The 24,933-nt window shown below is 42.9% G+C and overlaps 1 protein-coding gene across 2 annotated transcripts in view; it reads left to right on the top strand.

The window, feature by feature from the left end:
- Positions 1 to 24,933, top strand: part of Slc4a4 (solute carrier family 4 member 4) — a 322,837-nt gene that overhangs the window by 59,807 nt on the left and 238,097 nt on the right. For both annotated transcript variants that reach the window (XM_052198847.1, XM_052198846.1), the window contains exon 3: positions 8,686 to 8,865. In XM_052198847.1, the coding sequence (XP_052054807.1) occupies positions 8,686 to 8,865 (180 nt within the window). The remainder of the gene's footprint in view (positions 1 to 8,685; positions 8,866 to 24,933) is intronic.

The raw sequence follows: 24,933 nt of genomic DNA, 5'->3' as shown, positions 1-24,933 counted from the left end.
TGCATTTATGTCTCTCTCTGGCTGCCTCTCTGGCTGCCATTGCAAATCCAATTATCAATGACTGTTGGATTAGCTATTGTTTTGAGTTGTCCAGTTCTGCTTCCCATTCAGTGGTGTACACAGTGACTGCAAGAGAGAGAAATAGAAAGCTGTTAGTTCTCTGTGTTTGCCTTCCAGGTAGGTTCAGTACAACTGCATACATACTGCACATTAAAATTCAGGGCAGTCAGCTGTCAGGATGAGTGGAAGAGTTCTAACCGGGTACTGCCAGCCTTCCCGGATCTTTTGAGTCTATTCAATTCTCCTCAGTCAAGTGAAAGGCCTGGCAGACCTGGTTCCTGGGGGTTGGCACTCACTTGTGTGAACACTGGAGAAGCTGTGCCAGAGCTGGGTGAAGGTTGCCAGGCACTTGCTTCTGGGCAGGGTGAGGGAGGATAGTTATGGAAGGTGTTGCCTCTGTTGACCCACTACATGTTGTTCAGTGGTTTTAAAGAGACAGTAAAGAGATGGGTAGGACTAGGTCTAAGTCGTCTCTTCCACCCTGCTCAGAGTGAACGCTCATGAGAACAAAAGGAGTTCACATGCTATTACCAGAACTCCAGGTGGGTGGGATAAGGAAAAATATAGCTTTGTTTCTTGTTCCCTTTGGAAAGAGAAGGAGAATGCCATTCACACTTCCGGAACATCTTTGTGTACACGATAGAGTGAAAGCAGTTGTTCATTAAGATTGCTCGTGAAATTATGTCTAGATTTCTAAATGCATTGGAGTGTTTAATTTGTGGATAAGGATAGAAAATAGTATGCTAGATCAGCACTGAATCTGCTTCGGAGCCTCCTCTCTGACTGGGGGCTCCTTAGGAACTGTAGTTTATGTCGGGTGAGCTGAACTCACTTTCGACAGTTCATTAGGATAAGGCTCCTAACGTACCTTTAAAAGGGAATCCTTGCCTTTTTCGCATAGATGTTTAAAAAGAATTTATGCCTACTGAAAATGTAAGAGTTGCACGTAAGAATATTGAGGGTCTTACAAATACTGAGTCGGATGCTAGCAGCCAACCATTGCACTGAGTTCAGGGTCCCCAATGGAGGAGTTAGAGAAAGGACTGAAGGAGCTGAAGGGGTTTGCAACCCTATAGGAAGAGCAACAATATCAACCAATCAGAAACCCCAGAGCTCCCAGGGATTCAGCTGCCAATCAAGGAGTACACATGGCTCTGGCTGCATATGTAGCAGAGGACAGCCTTGTCAAACATCAATGGGAGGAGAGGTCTTTGGTCTTATGAAGTTTTGATAGATGCCATAGTGTAGGGGAATCAAGGGTGGGGAGGTGGGTGGGGGAATACCCTCATAGAAGCAGGGAGAGGGGGCATAGGAAAGGGGTTTCTCTGGTAGAGGGGGAAACCAGGTAAGGGGATAACATTTGAAATGTCAATAAATTAAAATTAAAAAAAGAATATTTACTAATTCAGCTTTACCTCTATCATCAGCTGTTAATGATGGAGATTATCATGTAAACTAGATGTCACCGTGTGGCCTCGTCCTCACCTTTATTTAAAGCTACTTGCAACTGTCTGCTAGCATGGGCAGTCAGAGGAAGATGCACTGTTTTTTTGAACTAAGGGATTGACATCCAGCTGAGAAACATTTAGCTTGCTTCCTTTTTTATTTTTTTTTATAGCTATTTGTTCTTGTGTACAGATTGTGATGATGATGATCATCATCATCATCACCAATCCCTCCCCACTGCCATCATCATTGAATATTGAAAATGTTGTCCTCAATGATCACATAATGACAAGTTGAGATTTCTTATTAGCCCTGTTAGGGGATCTCAGATGGGCTTAAGATTTCTGGAAATCCCTGGCAGTTCAGGACAAGGAAGATATTTCTCCCTTTCTCAGCATGTGTGTGTGTATATGTGTGTGCCTGTGTGCATGTGCACTGGTGCTTGCCCATACGCACATGTGTGTAGGTAGATGTGTGTAGTGGTGCCTTCTGTGTTGTCTGAGGCAGGGTCTTTTTGGTTTCTGTCATTTAAGCCAGCTAGCTGGCCTAGGAGCTTCTAGGGGATTCTCTTGGTTTAGTCTCCTACTTCTGCACAGGAGCGCTGGGATTATAGATACTCGCTGTATTTGTCTGGCTTTTACCTTGGTTCTTGGGATTTGAACCTTGGTCCTCAAGCTTGTGCAAACAAGTGCTTTTATCTACTGAGAGATCTCCCCAGACACATCCCCTCTTAAACAAACAAAAAACAAACTTATTTTCTATGTATTTGCTTGTATGCTTTATTCTTCAACTTTTCTATAAATAATTTTTGTGATATATAATTATCTGTTAATAAAGATTTCCATTATTTTTCCACGTAAAAAAATCACCCCTTTCCAAAATATAGAAATCACCCTTGTCCCGAGAAATCATGTGTTTGAAGTCTAGACCTTCTTTCAAACATAAAGGGCTGGCTTACCTGCAGAATTCTATCTGGCTTCGGAAAATGATTTTCTCTTCATGAGTTGGTATCTATGCCCCAGTGAATTATCAGTGCTGTCACATCTTATTACAGCTGACTATGGACATTCTTTTGGATTTCTAAACCAACAACTTATTTGTATTAATTTATGAAATATTTTGGAGTGTACAGGCTGGTCTGCTGCTTAATGTACAAAGCTCCACATTTCTTTCCATGGTGCCTGTACTTGCTATCACGATGCTAAACCCTGTTATGACAATACTGCCGACAGAGGCTTTTTGTTTGTTTGTAAAGACCGTGCCACATCTTTTTTTTTTTTTTAAATTAAACACCCATGCAGGATTGTTGTCTTCTCTCCCACATGTTTCTTTAAAGATTTTTAAAAAACAGCCAGTCTCCATTTTGCCTCCTTTTCTTCCGCTTGGCGACGGCTATCGATTTGTTGGAGCCTCTTGACATGCAGCAGGTTATGTGAGATCAGGGCTTCGCTTATCAGTTCTGAGAGAAGACGAGTGTGGAGTGTTTGGGTTGCAGAGCCTTTGCTTTAAATCGGAGAGAATGGAAATTTGCTTGATCGTAGAAATATCAGCAATGGAGAGGAAGGACGAAAGCTGGAGCATACCTCGGCTTTTACTTAGAGGAGTGTGTGGGAGGCTGGAGGAATGACTGCAGGTAGGATAAGGAACATCTCTGCGGAGGACTTTATCTGTCCTTTGGTGATCCATCCTTGAGCTGGCTCATAGTGCTGAAACTTCAAGATTAATAATAATAATAATAATAATAATAAAATTAATAATAATAAAATTAATAATAATAATAATAATAAAGTATATACTGCCTTCCTCCAAAACAACTCAAGATGAAGTGAAGGAAAAAAAAACCTCAAACCAAAACCAGAACAGACAACAACAACAACAGCAACAAAAACAAAACAAACAACAAAACCTCTCAAACAGTTGTGAACTGGGGTGGGGAGGGCAGTGTATCAAATGCATACCGGGAAGTGCCGCACTCACATGGGATGGTCTCACAGTTGGTTCTTCTCTTTCTTGCCATCAACATGAGGAAGGAAACTTAATTAGTTATGTGATTTATGGAATACATGTGCGCTTTACTTGGGCACGAGTGTGTGTGTGTGTGTGTGTGTGTGTGTTTGCCTGCGCATGCGCACGTGTGTCCAGAGGAAGAAGTTTGCTGCACCCTACTGTATTATTTGAGACAGGGCCCCTTGCTGAACCTGGGGCTTGCTAATTTTTAGCTAGTCTGGCTGGCCAGCAGTCGCTATAATCCTGTCACCATAAACCACCCGGAGTAGGTGGTCACAGGCATTATGTTCTTACCCAGCAAGCCGTCTTCTTAACATTATAAATGTGTATTTTTAAAACATTCCCTCAAAGCTGGTACTCAGCTCATGCTCACATTGATACCTGAGCAACATTTCTCCTGTGGGATGCTCTGAACAAGGCAGCTGCTCATTGGTTTCAGCGTCCCTGACTTCCAAACTTTGGTTTCTTCACATGAATCTGAAATTAATAGCAGAATCACATTTGCCAGAGAAATGCACAGCAGCAATGAATATGCTTGGAAGCTCTTGGCGCATGGTTGCTACATCTGTACATACGCAGGGCACTATGGTTCCCAGGCAGGAGCTAATAGTTCCATCCTGCCTACAGAGACATAGGTTGTTAGCCATCAAGCCGTCCATAGACATCTTCATTTAGCTGGTGAGTTTTTATTTTCTGGCTTGAGTTATCATTTGATTCTTCCAACTTCTGAATCATCCTAGGAAAGTAGTATCTGGGAAAGCCATCTTTGCTTAAATGGCTACAGAGTTGCTAAGTGTAAGGGTTGATTGCCCTGAAAACATTGTGGCAATGATCACAAGTTTCCAGTTAGGTTAGCCATTTCTCAGGAATTGGGAGAGCATCAAGTTGCTCCGTCACAGAGCATCCTGTTTGCAACTAGGGTGGAACAGGTGAAGACAAGGAGAAACAGGACTCGGTAGTGATGATTCTGACATCCAGAGATAGCCAGCAGAGCTGTGCTGTCTTCCCAGAAATCCTGGCTGTAGTGTGGATTGTGAAGTATTCCCGAGATAATTGGAATGTGTTAGGAACTCCCACCATCTGTCAGAGACAGGCATGTAGGGTATTCATTTGAACACATGACACTGAAGCTCCTGCCAGACTGTAGACGTGATGACTACATACCTAAAGGAACACTGTCAAATGTAGACATGATGCCCTATGACTACATACCTAAAGGAACACTGTCAAATGTAGGCTCCAACACTTTGGCTTTATTGGTCAAACTGGCGTAAATGTAAGCTTGCTCTTAATATGTTCGACAATTGTATTTTCCTTCTGAATTAAAGCATCAAATTAAAATTTAAAAAGTTAAATTAAAATAAGTTTTATTCTTTATTTTCCCATCCTTCTTATAAGCAATTTTCATGAAACCGACAGCAGAGAAGTTTTTTTTTTGAGCCTAATATTTTTTTTATAATAAATTAGTAACAAATCCCCATTTTTTGAGCATCTTACAGTTTTGTAAACTCTCGTGGGGTCGGAAAGCTTGTCTGTTCCTTTTCTTTTTACACAGAACAGTAGCTGGCCCCTCAACATTTGTAGCACTGCTGAGAGCTCACATTAATCTTCATGACATATCTCTGAAACAGATAAAAATATTTTAATGAAAGTAAACACTGAGATCCACCTGTGATATTACCAACAATAGACTCTTTCCAGCCATTTCTGTTGATCAGGACGACAGGAGTTTTGTGGGGGCTGTGAGAACAAGTTCATCTGAGCTCATGTCATCCTGGTGTTGTGGTAACTTGGCCATCTAGCTAATTACATATTTGGCCATCGCTGTGTGAAAGCATGCCCATCTAAGCCAGGTCCTGTACCACAAGACTGCCCTGTTTGCCTCCTTTCATGGGCAATGGAGAAGGAAGGAGAGACTGAGTATGAGTATTTAAAGTGGCAAGCCCCCTGTGGGCTACATCACTCAGATTTACATTTATTTTCCTTTATGTAAACAAAAGGCTGAAGGGGAGATTTATGTGCCAGTAAGATGTGGGAGGAAGAGGAAGAGGAGGAAGAGAAAGAGGAGGAGAAGGAGGGGAGGAAGAGAAAGAGGAGGGGAAGGAGGGTAGGAAGAGAAGGAAGAGGGAAGAGGAAGAAGGAGGGGGAGGGGAGGAAGAGAAAGAAGAAGGAAGAGGAAGATAAAGAGGAAGAGGAGGAGGAGGAGGAGGAGGAGGAGGAGGAAGGGGTGCTGTGCTCAGGACTTGTTCCTTGTATATTCCTTGGCAAACATCTTCATCATTGGGAATATTCTATTTTACTATATTATAAGAATACCTTCAGTGTTGAGTACTAGAGGCTCTTGGCTTCATAGATGTCATCACCATGAGTGTATAAAATATCTGAGAGCCGGTGTATGGGGTGGCAAAGGGAACTAAGAGTGGCTGCAAATGAGCCTGAGAGAGAGAGAGAGAGAGAGAGAGAGAGAGAGAGAGAGAGAGAGAGAGAGAGAGATTGATTGATAGAAAGGTTCTAACATTGGGTGATGGTTGTGCAACTCTACATAAAACCCTGAATTATATGGTTGTGAGGAGTGAATTTTACAGTTTGCAGATTATACCTTAATAAGCTAATAAAAATGCCTGAAGGGTGAGCTATCGCTAAAGGAGCTCCCATATCTTCTCAGCCAGAAAGATGCTACAGGACTCTGACTTGCAGCTGCACCACATCTGGAGGCTTCCTCACCTGTGAGCAGAGCAGGGAACTGTGGGAGGAGGAGCTGGAGGGATTCAGGGAAGATGGATGCGCCCCACAGTGCTGTAGTTCTACAGTCACGAAAATGAGCAGAGTGGTACCACGTTTATGACCATCCAACTAGGCCCTTGAATGAAGGCACGACCCACTGCAGAGCTCGAAGACTCAGCATCTGAATCGCTGTAGCTTTTTCATTAGTTTGAAAATAGTACTTTACACATAACAATACACACAACAATATCACACATGCACACGCACACGCACACCTTTAAATCCTGTCAGCTCATACAGTGTCTTTTAAATGACTTGATCAAATGTACCACACAGACTTGAGTTTACACAGTACATCTTATTGTACCACATCAGCACTAATATACATTAATTATCATTTTCCCTGACTATTATTATTTGATAACATACAGAAAACATTTACTGTGACATTTGAGAATTCCGAAACTCCCCCTTCTATGTGTGTCTGTATGTGTGTGTGTGCACGTATATCTATGTGCATGTGTGCCTATGTGCACACATGTTGCGTGTGTGTGTGTGTGTGTGTGCACGCGTGCGCGTGCATAGTGCATATGTGTGTTTGTGTAATATGGTTCTGTAAGGCTCCACTGACTTGTCCTGCTGAGATGAGATAAAGCGGCCCAGCCTCCCTTCGTAAGGGGGGCATAGGAAACAATTGACACTGTTTCTTAATTCGCATTGTTTCTGAGACATTTCCTACTTCCTAGTATAATATAGCTTTCCCATGAGAACACTTTGCTGGAAAATGGTTAGACATGATACATTTCTCTTTGGCACACGTCCTGTGGGGGAGATTGTTCACTGTACTTTGTAGTCACACGTTGCTGTTTTTGCTTGCTGGGGGCAGGGTCCCGTTTCATGTGGAGGGGCTCCAACTTCCTTCCAAGTTTCAGTTTCCCATGATAACTACCCCGGAGAGTTCATTCTTCCACAGTTGGAGTCTTTTTCTTGAAGTATCGTATGATTCATTTATACTGTCAGTTTAAGGAAAATCTTGTGAATTATGGTGTTTTTAGGGGTGCCTGGCGGTTCCGTGGAATGTGGTTCATGACAACTGATACTCAGGTGGCTGAGGTACGTGGCGGTATGTGATATTATCTGTGGAACTGTAAAGTACCACCAAAGGATAGTTCTGGAAATAGGAAATGAAACACTTAGATGAGATAACCTAATCTAATTTGCAGTTTCAAAAGTGTTCAAATTACTTCCGAAATGATGATTCCCACATTTCAGAAGTAGGTAAGGAGAAAGTGAGGCTTTTCAGTTAAAACAAAACAACAACAACAATGAAAGACATAGCACTTGGGACTCTCCTCCATCTTAATCGGATTTTGTAAAATGTTATCTCGTCAGTTTGCGGTGCCTTCCCTAGGCAGGCCTGGAAGCAGTTAGATCTGTTTTTCCCTGCACCCTCCTCTGAAGGCAGCTTTTGCTGGGCTGGGTCTTATTTTTATCATCGCAACAACCAGGCTTTAGAAACTTCTGGAAAGGAGAAAAGAGACTCGAGGGTGGCAGTGGAGCTCACATTCGCTTTAGCGCTTCCTAGTGCGAACATTTGCGGACTTCTAAAATCTTCTTCCCGAGAAAGTCTTACTTTTCCCAGTTTGCCCCAGTTCCCAGTCTCTGTTCTGCTGATTGGATAAAAAAAAAAGTTATCCCCAGTAGAATAACTTTTTGAACTTTTGATCTTTATTTTTGCAACCCAGCAGCCTTTTCCCCCTCTTTCTAATCAGTAGAGTCACAGATCACAAAAAACTAGAGCAGAACAGACCTCTAGGGGTTACCCAATTTGAGCCCCTCACTGTATAGAAGGATAAGGCCGAGGCTCTGAGAGGCAAGGGGCTGGCAGTGGAGCTCACTGGGTAGGGTATTTGTCTGGCATATGTGAAGCCCTGAGTTCAAGCAGAGAATAAACTAAGTATAGTGATGCTTGTCTGGAATCCCAGAGCTTGGGAACTGGAGGCAGTAGGATCAGAAGTTCAAGGTCATCTCTGCTCTCTATCAAGTTAAGGTCATCCAGGGCCATGTGGGTCCCTGTCTCAGGAAGCAAAAACAAACAAGAGATGTATAGTGAAGGCTATGTAGATAGTGGATGACAGATCTGTAACCAGAATCAGGAATTCTTGATTTCCAGTTTGCTACTCTTTGGCTTTCATAAACCTAAGGTCTAACTTTATCCTGTGGGGACAGAATTTGAGTACGCCCTCACAGAACCAAGTACCAGCGAGTGGATGGAATTATACTGTAGCAGAGTGAAATTTGAAAAGAAATTAATTTTTTTACAAACTCATTTCTTTGAGCAATAATGTTACACTCATAGATGTCTCTGGCCTGTGCTTCCTGTGTGATTTAAGTGTAGAGATATCATGTGCTGAAATGACCATTGACTTGTGTGCCTACCATCCTTAGGTCACCACACAATCTACATTGGGGTCCATGTGCCCAAGAGCTACCGGAGAAGGAGACGCCATAAGAGAAAGGCTGGGCACAAGGAAAAGAAGGAAAAGGAAAGGATCTCTGAGAACTACTCTGACAAATCAGATGTGGAAAATGCGGATGAATCCAGCAGCAGCATCCTCAAGCCGCTCAGTGAGTATTCCAGCTCCGCTCTGCTCTCTGCCTTCCTCGGCTTCCGCCAATGTTGAGGGAGTTGGGGGCACTGGGGTGGTCTGTTTACTGGGCGATGTCTGTGGATATGCTTTTCTTGTGCTGACAAGTTGGTTTAAGAGCTCGTGTGGAAGATTCTGCGCTGATGGGGAAAGATAAGAGGAAGTGCGTGCGCAGATGGCGATCCTTCATCTTGCAAAGTGAGCTCGGGTACAGCTTCACAGACAATATGCTGCTTAACTGCAGTCATCAACAGTCAGAGGATCGTTGGGTTGATTCCACTTAAAAATAGGTTCTCCTGAGACGAGAGGCTAAGATGAGAGGGTACAGGTATATGTGTCCATCTTCCAAGTACCACAGTCATCGGTGACATTTAACTGGACTGTGGGCCAGGACAGTGATTTAAAGTGTGGCATCAGAGGAACATTGCACAGGGCAGAGAGGCATGCCGAGTGACACAGCTCTCAGAAGGTTGGCCATCATAGATTTCATGCCTTGTATAAAATGTTAAGACAGATGGGAGAAGGTCAAAGGGCCTTCTTGGACTCAAGTTGCAAGTAGACTGTGGGCTTGAGCATTTGATCATGCTGTTCTGTGTGTGCTGAGTCAGGGTGGGTGGAGGACTCTGATATATGGAGACCCTTACGTCTGGAATGAATCTATACAGGAGAAGCACATGCCAGTTGTGGAAGATTCCTGAAGAGGACTTAGTGACAGATTTTGTGTTGGCCGAGCTCTGTCCACTCTCCTTCTCTTGCGGAAGCCCAGACCCTGCAGTAAAATGCATTATGGGTGGCACAGATAAAGATCAAGTTCAGTCGTTGCAGGTGTTGACAGGCCAAGTTAGAAAGAAGAGCTCGGGGCTGTTGAAACGTGAATTCACAGCATTAAATTAAAGAGGGCGTAAAGCGTAGCGACATGAGTCTTTTCTCGTCCCAGCACTGGGATGAAGCAGGTAGTTTAGGAAGCTGGACAAGCCCTGCTCCTGGAGGAGCACGGCACAGATGGGCCACTGCATTCGGGAATTTGGAAATGGACTAATAAACTGAAAAGGGAGTAGAGTTACGTGTGAGCTGGAGGAGGAGGTGGCAGACAGGTAACTAAAGCTATGTTTCTTGCATTGGAACGCTAGGGCAACTTTTCTAAAACGATTCACCATGATACATCACCCAAAATAATAGTAACCGTTCTAAGCCAGCTCCTTGAAAGGCCTATAAAAAGGGTTATGACTAGCAGCTTGGAAAAAAAAAGATAATATCCCATTCCAAATAAAATTACTATAGTTTCTTGCTATTTACTGTCTATTTTGGCATGGTACCAGCCAGCATCAAAGAGGGCCTCTGCTGAGCATATGTGAGAGATGCCCTCTCCTCTCCCCTTCTCAGCCCTTCCCTTCCTCTCCTCTCTCCTCCTCAACCCCTTCCCCTCTCCCTCCCTTCCCCTTCTCTTTTCTCTCTGTTTTGAAGATATCTCTCATTCTTCAAGTAATATGTGTCTTCACTGTCTGTATTAAAGAGATGGAGAAGGAGGGGGTGGGGGAGGGGAGACGAAGGAGGAGGGAGAGGGTGAGAGGGGTTCACTTAAACAAAAGTGCCAAGCAGTTTAGAGGTGATAATGATGTCGTGACTTTTTTTGGAAAGGCAATGGAAATGGTGCTAGTGACGCTCAGGTAATTAGGAATGGGCAGCTCAGACCTAGTTAAGTATGTGTGGAATGCTGCTGTGCTCTCTCTGGGGCATTTGGGATATAGCATGCAAAATAAGCAATATAATTTGTTCCAGGGGTGGGCCCTCAGAGGTCTCCTCCTGGGCATACTGCTTTGTGTCTTAAGAGAGGTCCTGGAAATGTCGACATGCTATGGACCAGTTGTTCAGTGATTGTGAGTCCTCATGCAGCCCAGGATGGCTTTCGACTTGCTGTTTAGACAAAGAGGAGCCTGGACTGCTGATTGTCCCATCTCTACTGTGAGGAGCTGGTATAGAAGGTGACATTTTAATGAGAAAACGCATCTATGAAATCCCCACCTCATGGTCAAGAGAGTGTATGTCTTGAATGTAGGCCTTCTGAGCTCCTTACATCTGCACACCGTTTGTGTCCTGAAGGCAAGGTGCCTGCATGTGCTGGCCGGGAATGATGCAGCAGTTGTATTCTTTTTGAGGAAGAGAAGCCAAGCAACTCACAGATTAATAGTACCTTGAGCGGCATCTCTGAGCCTCTCACTCTGCTTTCGCCTGTACAGAAGCTGCCTTCTGTCGGCTCTCCAGCTTCGCTGGTTTGGCCCAGGGCATTGTCGCGTCTTGCTCTGCTTTGCTTTGCTTTGCTTTCCTTTAGTCTTTCTCCACTCAGCGGCACTGTTGGTTGTGGTGAGGCTCGAGCCAGGTCATACCACCCTTGTGCTGATGGTTTCCTGTTGACCTCGAAGCAGTATCTCTGCTGTGCATTCGGCATGCAGCGTCCCGTTGCATCCGTTCAGTCCTTTATTATAGCATCCTTTCTTTACTCGCTTTGTTTCAGTCATGCTGATGTCAATGACCCTTGGTCCCTTACCCCAGAGCCTTTGCATATGCAATCCTAGCTTCCTGAAGTGATATTTTTAATTTTCTATATTCTTTTTTTAATATTTTTTATTTACATTTCAAATGATTTCCTCTTTTCAGGCCCCACCCCCCCTTCCCGAAAGTCACATAAGCCCCCTTCCCTCCCTCTGTTCTCCCATCCATCCCTTCCCACTTCCCTGTTCTGGTTTTGCCCTATACTGCTACATTGAGTCTTTCCAGACCCAGGGGCCACTCCTCCATTCTTCTTGAACCTCATTTGATGTGTGGATTATGTTTTGAGTATTCCAGTTTTCTAGGTTAATATCCACTTATTAGTGAGTGCATACCATGATTGATCTTTTGAGACTGGGTTACCTCACTTAGTATGATGTTCTCCAGCTCCATCCATTTGCCTAAGAATTTCATGAATTCATTGTTTCTAATGGCTGAATAGTACTCCATTATCCTGTTCTCATCCCTGGACTTTGCCTTTCTTTATCTTCCATCCTTAAAATGCTGTCTTTTGAGAGAGGCCTTTTGTCCTCTTCTCACGCTGCTTCCTCAGTGTTAAGTTCTCTCCGCCCTTCTCTGTTTCCTTTGAGATACATCTTTCAGCTAACAAGTTTTTTTTTTCCACCTACAATTTTGTTTATGTGTGGATATTAGATCTTAAGTTCCATGATTGCAAGCAAGGGTGAGGTGGTTCTTGTTTATTTACCGTGAGTCTCTAGGGCTGTGGCAGATCCAAAGGATATTTAATACATTTTCACTGAAGAATGTTTAAATAACCAGGGAGTGATATTTAAATTACTAAGAAGGGAAAACATAAGCCTTGCTTTCATTGTTCCAAGTCTCTACCACATTCTAAAGACTCAGTTGATTTTCTTATGTTCTATCCTAGCACGCCGGTTCTTTCTGGCTTGTCCCTCTTGGCCACCATGTAAGATCTCACACCGACTTTTAAGTGTTCCACTTTGGAAAATGCCTAATTACTTCAGTTGTTGCCACAAGGGTATTTTGTTTTGGGGTAGACAACTCTGAAATGTGTAGTGTTGCCTGTTGGCTGTAGGTGATGGGAGAAATTGATCCACAGGGCACATGTATTCATCATGTATACTTAAAGATGGTTACCGTTGCACACAGAAGTCAGAGAGCTCTGCTTAGAAGTCACTGGGAAGAATCCCAAAACTGTACATCTTTGAAATCAGTTCTAAGGAGACCCCCACCATAGGATTCCCAGTATTTAGGCATGTTGGGAACATGACATAGTTGACAGGTTCATTTAGCTTAGAATAAAGATGATTTTTTTTCTCTTTTCCATCACTTCTGGCACCAAGATCGGGCATGTAAAAGGTTGGTATGCATTTGATCCTTACATGTTTGTATCTGTGAGGATCACAGAAGCCAGCTAGCTTCAGATCCACCCCTGCGTTCAGTGGCCCCAAGGCTCTATATGGTTCCTGTTCCCAGTGTGGTGTCAGAACTGGTGTCCCAGCTAGGGACACAGGGAAAGAAACCAGTGTGTAATTGTGGCACGCTAAGCAGCGGGGAGAGCGAGGCTGGGAAGAGACAGGAGTGGTGTGGAAGAACAGGCGGGAGGAGAGACAAGGGATGAGGAGGTGGCGGGGAGTGGGTGGCGGAGAGAAAACTTAGATTGTGCTCTTTCTTAAAAATAATCCTCTTACCTCCTCCACCGTGCACTTTTCCCCCCCAAGTTAGCAGCTGCCATCCTCCGAGGCGTGCCCAAAATGCAAGGACTGATGGTCCTGGCTGCTGGGATCTAGAAACACAGCTCAGCTCCACAGTTGATGACTTTGGTCTCTGCACTTTACATTTTGCTAGTGTCCTGGGAGGCCTCTAAGAGCCTCCTTGTGAGAGTCTGCCAAGCGCTGTCAGATGTTGGGAGACACAGGTACAAACTGAGCATCAGGCAGAGTGTATGGACACGCTGCACGGTGTGTTTCCGGGGCCAGTCCTGGCTGCCTCCTAGCTGCAGGTCTGCCTATGATGGCCACACAGCTCAGTCAGTGGGTGTGGACAGACAGGCTTGCGTTCTTTTCCAACTCTTTGGAAGTGTCCCAGAACGGATGGATTTATGCTAGTGGACATTGTTCCATGCACCAGGGACAATGGATGCCAGTCGGTGATCCAGCTAGATTCAGGAAACTGAAACAGAGAAACCGCAGTTGCTTTTGTTTGGAGCATCCGGGTAAATGAACAGAGTAGCTTTTTACCAGAGCCAAGATTATTTGGTTTTGGCCACTTGACTTCCCTGTTCCCAGCACACTCTAGTGTCTGTCTCCAGCCTTTTTTGTGTGTGTGACACAGTTCTATATTTTCTTTTCTAATCTCTCTCTCTCTCTCTCTCTCTCTCTCTCTCTCTCTCTCTCTCTCTCTCTCTCTCTCTCTCTCATATATTAATTGTTTTAGGCATGCTCCTTAATTTTGATGTCATAAAGTAAAATTTCTTTAATTTGCTGAATGTCATGGTATACCTCACAAACTAACTGATCTGCAGGATAGCTTCTTCAGTCAGATGTGTGAGAAGTAGCCCCACTATGTCAGAGGCGTACAGACGCCAGAATCAGGCGACCTTGGTCATCCTTTTTCTCACTTTCTACAAGAAGGAAGAAAATTTTACTTTAGGTATGAGAATGAGAGCTTTTCATAATGAAAAGTAATTGAAAATATAAACTTTCTGTTTTCAGAAGAAGGCCTCAGGGTGGAGTTGTCTGGAAGGACTGCCTAGCTAGAGCACTTATGGGCATGTATTCCATCCAGACGACTTGAGCTAGAAACCTGCCTTACATCGGCAGAGAAAGTTTAGAACTAGGTTTGGCCTTGTGCTCTGCTTTCTTCATTTGCGGGGGATTATGGTAGAATTGAATACCCATGTTGTGCACATCAAATGACCTCTGTGTTGGATAATGGTGTGTGTGTGTGTGTGTGTGTGTAAGCGTGCGCATGCACTCACTTGCATGAGTACTCAGACTGTCCGATTTGTGGTACAATGGATGTCAGAAGACAACCTTTGAGAGTCAGTTCTCTCCTACTGTGTGGCTCCCAGGGATCGAACTCAGGTCGTCAGGCTTGGCAGCCGGCAGCCTTACTGGAAGAGCCATCTGCTGACCTATCCATAAATGCTTGAAGCCATTCTGCTGAACTCCTGCAATCTTATTTCCCCTCATCTGCATGAAGATGGTGACGAAAGCTTCAGGCTGGACTTGGTGGAGAGAAACTCTCTGGAATTAATTACTCTTCCCTAAGCCTCGTCAGCTCTTCCTGCTACACGTTTTCAGTATTCCCTCACTTTTACCATAGACTCCGTACCTGCCTCCCGCTCCTCTGAACCTGCGAGTGGGTGTCAGTCTGGATTTTGGCTGGCCCATGAAACAGCCAAGGGCCTGAGTATTTCTAGGGGTGGAGCAGGTAGCCACTGGTTAGTTAAACATATGGAATACTGCCAGAAGGTAGTGCCTGTTTCCCAGGCTCTCCTCAAATTTAGTCAATAGTTAGATTGTCTTCGAAGCTGCAAACAAATGGTTTCACTCTTTTTCATGAAAAGAAGGCTCTCTCTTCCTGTTTCTCAGCAAAATTAAAATGTTTATGAATTTGAGGCAGCATGGTCCTGAAGGAAGGGACATTTTACATACAAGACCCTGAGTGGTCAACAAGACAGTGCTTTGTGTGGTTCAAATAATGGTTTATTCCTGGCTCTTGTAGATGGAAGATGTCACCAGGCTCTGCCTTCTTGAGTATTTTAGGCAGCCTAGACTTTCTGACATGTCGTTCTCCCAGTCACCTTGAGGTGCCCTCCAAATGGCAGTCCTCTTCTCCCTGTTGCCATTGTCTGCTCTAGTCCAATAATTATTCCCCTATGCCACGAGATGGGATGTTATGAATAGCGTGTTTACGTGTTATGGGAGAGCTGATGCCGGTGCTATTTATAGTGACTCATGAGTTCAGGAGGCCTCAGACGGTTCTAGTAGGTGCTGGGGTAGGTAGGGCTAAAAGGAGTTTGTAACTTGAAGTGGAAAAAGGGGGAAAACCAGAAGAGCTTAAGATATGAGCTCTCTCTAGTGAGGTAAACAGGGTACAAATGACTGATCCAGGCATTGCCACCTAAGCAGAAGGCAGGCTATGTTCTGTGGTTTGGGGTTAAAGTTTGAAAGGCAGGAAGCTGGCTGGACTGAGTGCATGTGACTAGGACTCGGTTGAAGAGTGACAGACACTGACCAGGATCTTCTTGGAATGGTATTCTGTTTAGGAAACTTGTCACACAGAAAGGATGTAACTTCTGAAGGACATGGGTGCTTACCTCTAGGGATTTAAATGCAAGGGTTTGTGGTCTTGACCTGCAGAGGCAGAAGTAGCTGGGGTGTACTCTATGTATTCTCCAGAATCCTCCAGTACTGTAGTCTGGATACAGAGGGGTGGGAGACACGGGGGCACTCTACATCCTCTAGAATTCTTTCGTGCCGCAGTCGGGATGCAGGGGCATGCCAGGCTCTTGTAATAATTTTCCCATGGACAGGAGTCTTACTTCATACTTTCTGGGGGTGTGAACACGAAGTTCTCATGTTCCTGGTCACATCTAGAGAATCTTAATTATCTTTGGCTCTTTGCTGATCTTTCTTTCCCATTCCCGCTGTGTGTCTATTGCATCTCCAGTTTCTCTTGTGTTTCCAACTCGCTCTGAATTTCTGACCAGTCTCTTACTCCAATGTGTTTTCTCACATTAGGCTCCTCTTTGAAATAGACGGACTCCCTTTAGAAGAGACTGTCAGGTACCTGAGGACTCATTCCATCTAGCCTCTCCCATTAAGAACAGAAACTCTTTCCATCTTCATTTCTCAAAGCAGGCCCCCAACTTAGGGTTCCCAGATCTTTAAGAGGAAACTGACTGTGGATCAGGGTTCACTACTTTCTTTTACATAGTTTAATTAAAGCTTCAGACTCACTTTGTTTGAGCAAGGCCTTGTGAAATTAGTTCTGCCTGCTTTATGGTTTCCCCGTGTTTTGAAACGTGGTAGTGCCTAAATATACCATATGAACTGTCACATGGACCCTGTCATGCCCTGAAAGTGACAAGACCTTATTTAGATGGGTATCATCTCGCCACCTGCATTGTTAGAGCCTCAAAGCCACCAGCTACATCATATATATATTGTGCCATAGTATATACTTTGAATGGATGATTAAAGAACGTGGCAAAAATTATTTATTAGTTAAATTCAAGAAAATAAAAGCATGAAGGTAAGGGTTTCCTGCAATTTAGTCAGTATTAACAATCTTCTTGATAAATAAGATACTGTTTTAATCACCGGTGAGCCCTTTAAGAGGCTGGGTTCACTAATGGTGAAATGAGAAAAGGTCAGGAAAGGTCTAATTATGCACAACTTTGTTTCCAATGATTAATTTTCATATAAACAAAATACTTCCATGCTTAAAAAGTGGACAAAAGTGCTAACATATGTATATATATGTATATATATTCCTATGAGGAAAATATTAAAATGTGAAAACCTAAAAACTAATGAGGCATGCAAAATATTAGCTGATGTCATATATCTTTAAGGAGCCAGAGGGCTTACTAAGTTGATTGGTAAGTCTGGCTGTGTAGAAGACTGCTTAGTTAGTGCTTATGTTCCTAGGGGAAGTGTGAGAACTATACCTGGAAGAGGTTACTTATTAAATGTTGCACACTATGAATGCATCTCCAAGGCTGTATGTGGAGTTTCGTACATAGAGAACTTTAAGAGTTGCCTTTATGGTCTCCATGGATACATTTATAAAACACTCCCTAAAGCTGAGGAAACATTATGGAAGAGAGGACAGGAAGACTGTAAGAGCCAGAAGATCAGGGAGTTTGCTGTGAGACTCTTATCTCCTAGTACCAGAAGCTATACCCATAGAATCTCACCAGCATGAATACCCAACTGTGAGCTGAACAGGGATGAAGTCAGTGGTCATGGCAAACTAGTCTATGAGGCCCTAACCCTACTCAAAGAACTCTAGTCAGCTAAGGAAAGCTGGGGTCAGGAGAGAGAGTCTTCCCCTCGGAAGAGCACACTAATTGGCTGTCGGGTATCAAATGATCATCCCTGAAAACATACATACATACATACATACATACATACATACATATATACATACATACATACATACATATATACATACAAGTAACATTATATAGAATGGACAGGTTTTGCATACATACGTGAAATAGCAATTGTGAATAGGCCCTGAATTTGAGGAAGAGTGGGGAGGGTTATGTGAGAGAGTTCGGAGGGAGGAAATAGAAGGGGGAGATGTTGTAATTATTGTTGTTGGGGGCAAATGTTGTAATTATTGTTGTTAGTATCAGGACCTCTGAAACCTGTGGCATCACCAAGGTAACAGCCATCATATTCCCAGAATCCACTTGGCTCACTTCCCACCTTTACCTGTGATCATGTCACCATTCATATATAAAGAAAGGCCCCTCTGATCTCTCTCTCTCTCTCTTCCCTCCTTTCTCTTTCTGCCACCACCTTGCTCTTGACTCTCTCTAGAAACCTTACGTGGAACTGTTTGGCCTGGTGTGGTCTTTCTGGAGGCACCCAATGGTCCCAACCATTGTAATTATATTATAATCTTAAAATGAAAGAAAAAGAATTGTCCCTATGTATCTGGCTTGCAGATTAAGGTTTATGCTGGTTCTGGAATTATATTTTATGGCCCAGAATTAAGATAATAATCTTGAAACACCTTTGGATTCATGTGTTCTTCTACTGTTTGTCACTGAAGTAGAATTCCATGTTTTAAGCTTTACTTTTGAGCATGTGCTAACCGATGGTTTTCTGCTGGTGGCGCTTTGGAAAGGCTCACTACTGTGGAGGGCATACACATAGCTGTCAAATTTGAAGACAATTCTTCGTCCAGTTGTACTTCACTGCTTGATGTGAAACCACTAAATACCATAAAGAAACTGAAGAAATGGGTGGGATCACTGGGTGGGCCCAATACCTACTCTTGAATACCAGAGTCCCATATGCTACCAGGCCTGTACATGGTCACTTCAAGCCAGTTTTAGATGGCCTTACCAGCAGATTTCTAGAAGAAATTAGTTTTTACTATGATCATGAAATGATTGTAGTGAGTCCATCACTAACTTCTTTTATCTTCATGCCATAATATTTCTTTGGACTGCTTTTAAGTTAGACAGTTAAGACCAGTAAGACCTTTCTGCTAGTATGAACTGAGGCCTGCCTTATAGCTATGCTTTTCTTAGGACTTAAAAAATATTTTTTTTAGCTACTATGAGCATATCATATGATAGAGAACCCCAACTTTTTGAGATTTCTTTTAAAATTTCCATTGTCTTCAGCCTGGAGACAAAGCTCAGTGGTGATACTTGCCTGGTATGCTTGGGACTCTTGAGTTTAATCCCCGTCACCGGTAAAAACAAAACAAAACAAAACAAAACAAAACAAAACAAAACACTAACTGAGGTCTTTTAGCAGGTCATTGAATGTAACCCTACAATTCAGTTTATTCTCTGTATACATGGTTTCTCTGAGGATCAAGGTGCTTATGTGTCACAGTCTGTAGAGTTGCTGTCCCTCATGTCCACACCACTTGGCAATCTGCCGGATGACAGTGGAAACTCAGAGTGAGGCAACAGGACTTTTTTTGGAAGACAGCTGGTACTAGGGGAATTTTTGTAGCCAATGAACCATTCTTTAATTGAAACCACTGGATGCGGTTAAGTAGTTTATTTTAAAAACACCATATGTTAGTTCATTCCTATAGACTGTGACAATCATAGTATAATCAAAAGCTGTTTGTGACATTTCTGTTTAACGTTCATGAAAGAGTGGCTTGCTTCCTTGAAATCCTGAACCCTGTGCCAAATGCCAGCACACTGACAATTACAGTTTTGCTTTTAGGCAGTTGTGCAACTCTCAGAATCTGTGGTAGGTTTTATTTATTTTTTTGTCACTTTCACTAATTTGTCATTTTCTTAAGTGGAAAAATATTTTCTCAGCTCTTTGTTAGGTAAACAAAACTTTCACTCCTTTTTCCATGGTTCCCCTGAGAGGAGGGAACGACCTCATGCACGCTAAGCTGTGTTTTGTGTCTCCCTTTTGGCCAGAGAGGCAAGCTAATGCATGATCTCATTGATACATGATCTATTTGTATGAACTGCAAGCTTGTGGGCTTGTCATCATCCTGCACGGTACTGGGGCAGTCACCCCGTTAGCCACCAGAACAGGAGAAGAAAAGAGAGATGGGCGTATCCCTAAGCCTTCTTCTCAGCACAGTGTCGCATAATTCTACTCAGCTCCCTACAAGTCATAGAAATATCTACAGAGCGTTTTGTCCACAGCAGCTCAGGGTATGGTACTGCAGAAATTACAGTGTCTTAGATGGTTTATGGGGAACCATGGTACAATCAGATATCTAAAACAACGTGGTATCGCTACAGTGGTGTGTTGAGAGCATAGAAGAAGGTGCAAAGATTGACAGGGGATTTATAGACAGTCTCCCCATCACCTGGGTGGAGCCTTCAAGGACAAGGATGTGTTTCCAGTTACAACAGGGAAGGAGAGGAGCGGGCTGTTTTTATTGCCTGTTCATCACATCCCATATCAAGTGATGAAACTGAGAGGTTTCTATCATAGTTAGTGTCCCCCTCTTTTTAGGATGAAATAATGCAGTGGCTTACTTTCTGTATCTAACCTGACCATTAAAGTTCATTTTGGGGGGACTGTTTTCTAGCCTACCTAGCAGCTATTTTTTTCTACCTTCTCTCTTATCTTCAGAACTCCAAGTTCACTCACAATAAAAATGCAGTAACAAGTAAGCATTATATTCTTAGGAGACATATATTGGTTCCTGACCAAGAAAACATCCATATTTTGCAGTGGGTATTGTGGATGAACATTTTAGCTGGGTTATTTATTCTCTAAGTAGTAAAAACGTGTCACTTCCAGGAAATCTTAATCTTGTCACTGTTGAGGGTTAACCAGAATATTTTACTGTTTACATTCAATGAGTCAGTTTGTATATGCCAACTATATTTACAGACTATCTGTGTGTCCTCTCTCCATATACAAAGGAAGATTATAAGGAAGAATATGAGTAAGTTCTGCATATAAAATGACTTGGACTTTATGGATAATACCCTACTGATAATATTTGTTAAATAAAAACTTTTGTCTGAGTACCATGTCAATACCTAGAAGTCCATGATCTTAGTTTTTCTCATGGTTATCATAAGAGCAGTCATCTTCCATTGGTCTTGAGGGGATCTGAGGTTTATGAAGCTGGATGACTCAACTCTATACAGTTGGTGAATGGATTGCTAAGAGACAGACCAGAGATGTTATGACTCAGCGCATAGGCCTGGAGCCCCTGCAAACCACAGAGATTGGTGCAAAAGATTGGCTCAGGCTTTTTGGCAGTTCTGTGCTTGAGTGAATGAAATTTTGGGAGGGAGTATTGTGTGCATCTCAATGCAACTGGTACTGTTGCTACCAGGTGTTTTCTTGTATCTTATGGTAGAATGGTACTGACCTCAAGCAGTATGTATGAGGAAGCCTTTTTTTTACCTTCATAATACCCTCTAAGTTTAACCCAGAAATCTTAGCTTAGACCCTGAAGACTTAATGCGCACCTTCTTTTGGTAGCAAAAGTAAATCAACTGTAAGCAGAATAATTAAAACACATGAGGTGAAATAGCATACAGGAATTCTTCTACAGACTACTAATTTTCCTGTCAATCTGTTTATTTTTCTTAGTGTCTGTCCATCTTTATTTATTTACTCATAGTTTTTTTGTTTTTCTAATTTAAAAAATATATTTTGAAATTTGGTCTTCTCTACTCTTGTTGCTTCTCTATCATGTTTTGAAAATATTTTGAATAACTTTGGTCATTCAGGTTTTCCTTCTCCAGGAAGATCCTTAGCCTTCCAGGTTGTTCCCATTGAACATATGAAGTTGGAAGTTATACTGTAAAGACTCGGGAGAGATTCTCAGTAGATCCAATGAACCCTTGTATCATTCTGGCATCAGAAAGCACAAGATGCCATCTTAGAGTATATAGACAAGTGGTCCTCAACCTTCCTGATGCTGTGACCCTTTAATTACAGTTCCTCATGTTGTGATGGCCCCCAATGATAAAATTACTTTTGTTTTTTCTTTATAACATGTAATTTTGCTACTGTTATGAATTATAATGCAGACATCTGTTATGGAGGATATATGATGTGTGAGCCCAAAGGGTTGTGACCCACAGATTGAGAACCACTGATCTAGGATATTCATTGCAGGCATTCTAGGTACTGTGCTATGATGTTGTTATGACAGTAAGCCAACTTTAAGACATGTGCTTTCCTTAGGGAGATGATAGCCTATTGGTTGCTAATCAAACACTCACAGAGATGATGGTACACTTTTCCTGTGGGTAGTGCTGTGACAGTCTGTGGCTCATTGTCTTAGTCAGGGTTTCTATTCCTGCACAAACATCATGACCAAGAAGCAAGTTGGGAAGGAAAGGATTTATTCAGTTTGTTTCCAAATTGCTATTCATCACCAAAGGAAGACAGGACTGGAACTCAAGCAGGTCAGGATATAGGAGCTGATGCAGAGGATGTTTCTTACTGGCTTGCTTCCCCTGGCTTGCTCAGCTTGCTTTCTTATAGAACTACCAGCCCAGGGATAGCACCACCCACAGGCCCTTCCCCCTTGATCACTAACTGAAAAAATGACTTACAGTTGGATCTCATGGAAGTATTTCCTTACCTGAAGCTCCTTTCTCTGGGGTAACTCCAGTTTGTGTTAAGTTGACACACAAAACCAACCAGTACATTCATGGTGCTGTTAAACTCATTGGTGAATTTGTTCAAAGTGAGGAGGTTAGGAAAAGATGATCTGAGAAAGTCAGGGTTGAGCTAAGGGAAGAATAAAGACCACAGACAAGGTTGTGGACAGGAGGAAAAACAGCATCCGAGCAGCTGTTTGAGATGGGCCACAGCAAGGAGCAATTAGGAACAGCCGAGTTGAGAAAAGCTCGATTTGGAAAATAATTGCATTACCTTTGGTTAGTGTCTGATGAGCGGATTTAGAACTTTTGATGCCTGATAAATGCTTATTGCACAGCAAGTTAAAATGCCCATTTTCCAGTCTACATCCAAAAGAAACTTTTATGTTAAGTTTTTTTTTTTAAAAAAATCCACAGAATGACCTCTAACTTCACATGGAATCTTCTTTTCCACTGTTTTCTGAGATTCTGATGTGTCAATAAAGCATCTCCCCCTAAATTCCTTGCAGCCTTAGCAAAAAGCTTTTGCCATCAGCACAGGAAGCAAGAACCTGCCTTCTCAAGTGCACTGTGAGTTTTGTCAGAATACTCAACTGGCAGCCAAGAAAAACCCTGTGGGATAGCTCTTCTTCCAATCAGAAATACAGAGCAGGAGGCAACGGACATTCCGGATGAAGATGAATGTTCAGTGGCATTGACTAAGTCATACACAGACCTTTTCTGTCTGTGACTCACACGGATCAAGTGACAGGTCAAGAGGACACAAAACCCGGGTCTCGCGTCAGCTTACTCAACGACGGTTCCAGAATCTCTCTACGTGTATCGCCCAAGTGTAGAAGGGTGTCTACTGTGTGATTTATAGCAGGGTCTCGGTTTGTTGGTTTATTCTGTCACAGTCAGGGCAAGAAGAGAAATGGGTGACATAAAGAGGCATTTCTTCTAAGCCGAGAAAATGTGGAACGCTGGTGTATTTTTTTGTTTCAATGCTCTTTTGAAGTCTGTGATCAGGAAATGTGTTTTTCCTAAGAAGAAATCATAAAAGGCCCCAGGAGGGCCTCACCGACCGGAAGGGCACATTCATCATAGCGCGTTTCATGCTTTTCTGCGTCACCTTTCCACCACCAGTCACCTTCTCTCCAGCTCCCAGTTTTCTATCAGTTATTTTGGATGGAGCCGAAAGTTTTTTTCTGGGTCTTTTGTGTGCAGTTCAAAGCCGGTCCTAGGAGTCAGCTAAGCTGGGTTTCACTATACACTGCAAAACATTTTATTTTGCTGTTGTAGTGTAAATAACTCAGAGAGTCTTCCATATATAGAACCCTAATTGTTCCATAACTCCAGGATGCAAAAGTCATCCCCGCTGTAGAAATATAATAGCAGTTTCCCACAGGCTTACCACCTTGCCTAGGAACATGTTTTCTCTTTAGGAGGTGAGGGGATTTTGATGAAGCTCTTGGAGTTCTGGCCTGGCTTGCTCCATATAGTTAACCAGTGGGTTGTGACACACACAGGGGTCACATACCAGATATCCTAAATATCAGATATTTATATTACAATTCATGATACATTTTTACAGTACAAATATATTTTACAGTAGTAAAAGTTACAGTTGTGAAGTAGCAGTGAAAATAATTTTATGGTGGGCACCACAACATGAGAAACTGTGTCAAAGGGTCGCAGCATTAGGAAGGTTGAGAGACACTGCTCTATATCATAACATATAAAGCTGAAATACAGGAGTGATTGTGTGAGAGGGGTCAGCACATCCTGGATGATTTTGTTATTTATTTCTTTAGAGCTTGGCATATTCAAAGTTAGAAAACCACTTGGTTGGTCTAAAGTCGACTGAGTTGTAGAGAAGACCCTCGGAGATGTGTTGCCTCGGAAATGGATGAGCATAGCGGTGTAATAGCCCTCACTGTGGCTGAAATCCCAGCAGTTGGGCGGCAGTTGTGTCGCTGTGAAGGGCTTGGGCACATCGTAATTGGGCTTTTCGCATTGCCAACGAGCCTGGCGATGGCTGTATTTATTACAGCAGTCACCATTTCCCCCAACTGCCTTTTGTCATCTCATTATTTTTTTTTTTTTGAGCCCAGAATTTGCAGAAGTCACTTCTTGTGTTCTGTGTTGCCTGTTGTAGCCTACCGCGTGGTGTGTTTGGAAACCCTGGAGACTTCAGTAGGAACTTGTAACTTCTGAGTAAGGCTTTAGACCTTGTAAATACAGCTATTTCTGTGGGTTTTTCTGTTGTGTCTGGCTTTCTTAATAACCTTGAGGCAAATCTGAAAGGTGCTACACCTTTCTCTCACAAATGAAGAAAAAAGGATTTATGAAATATAGTCTGAATTCAGATCCCCCTATTTTTGATCCTTTTTCCTTTTTGAGACAATTGCATATAACGTGGGCTCTCCTGAAACTCATTATGTAGATGATGATGGCCTTGAATTTGTGATGCCCATGTCTCCCCCTCCTGAGTGCTATGATTACAGACATGAAACACCATGCCTGGTGCTTGGGACTGACTCCATAGCCTTCTGCATACTAGGTAAGCCATCTACTCACTGTCATATGCCCAGATCCTAGATCTTAGTTTTTGTGACACGTAGATATGGTGTGACTGACACATAGCATGAGGTTGCTGTGAGGTTTAACTGAGCTGTTCTGATCTCAAATGGGATCGACAAGGGATAAGGTGCTAGGCATATCAAT

This window comes from Apodemus sylvaticus, chromosome 11 (genome assembly GCF_947179515.1).
Source record: "Apodemus sylvaticus chromosome 11, mApoSyl1.1, whole genome shotgun sequence".
NCBI classification, from domain to species: domain Eukaryota; kingdom Metazoa; phylum Chordata; class Mammalia; order Rodentia; family Muridae; genus Apodemus; species Apodemus sylvaticus.
The sequence above is the reverse complement of the archived record's forward strand: the minus strand, read 5'-3'. Positions and strand labels throughout refer to the sequence as shown.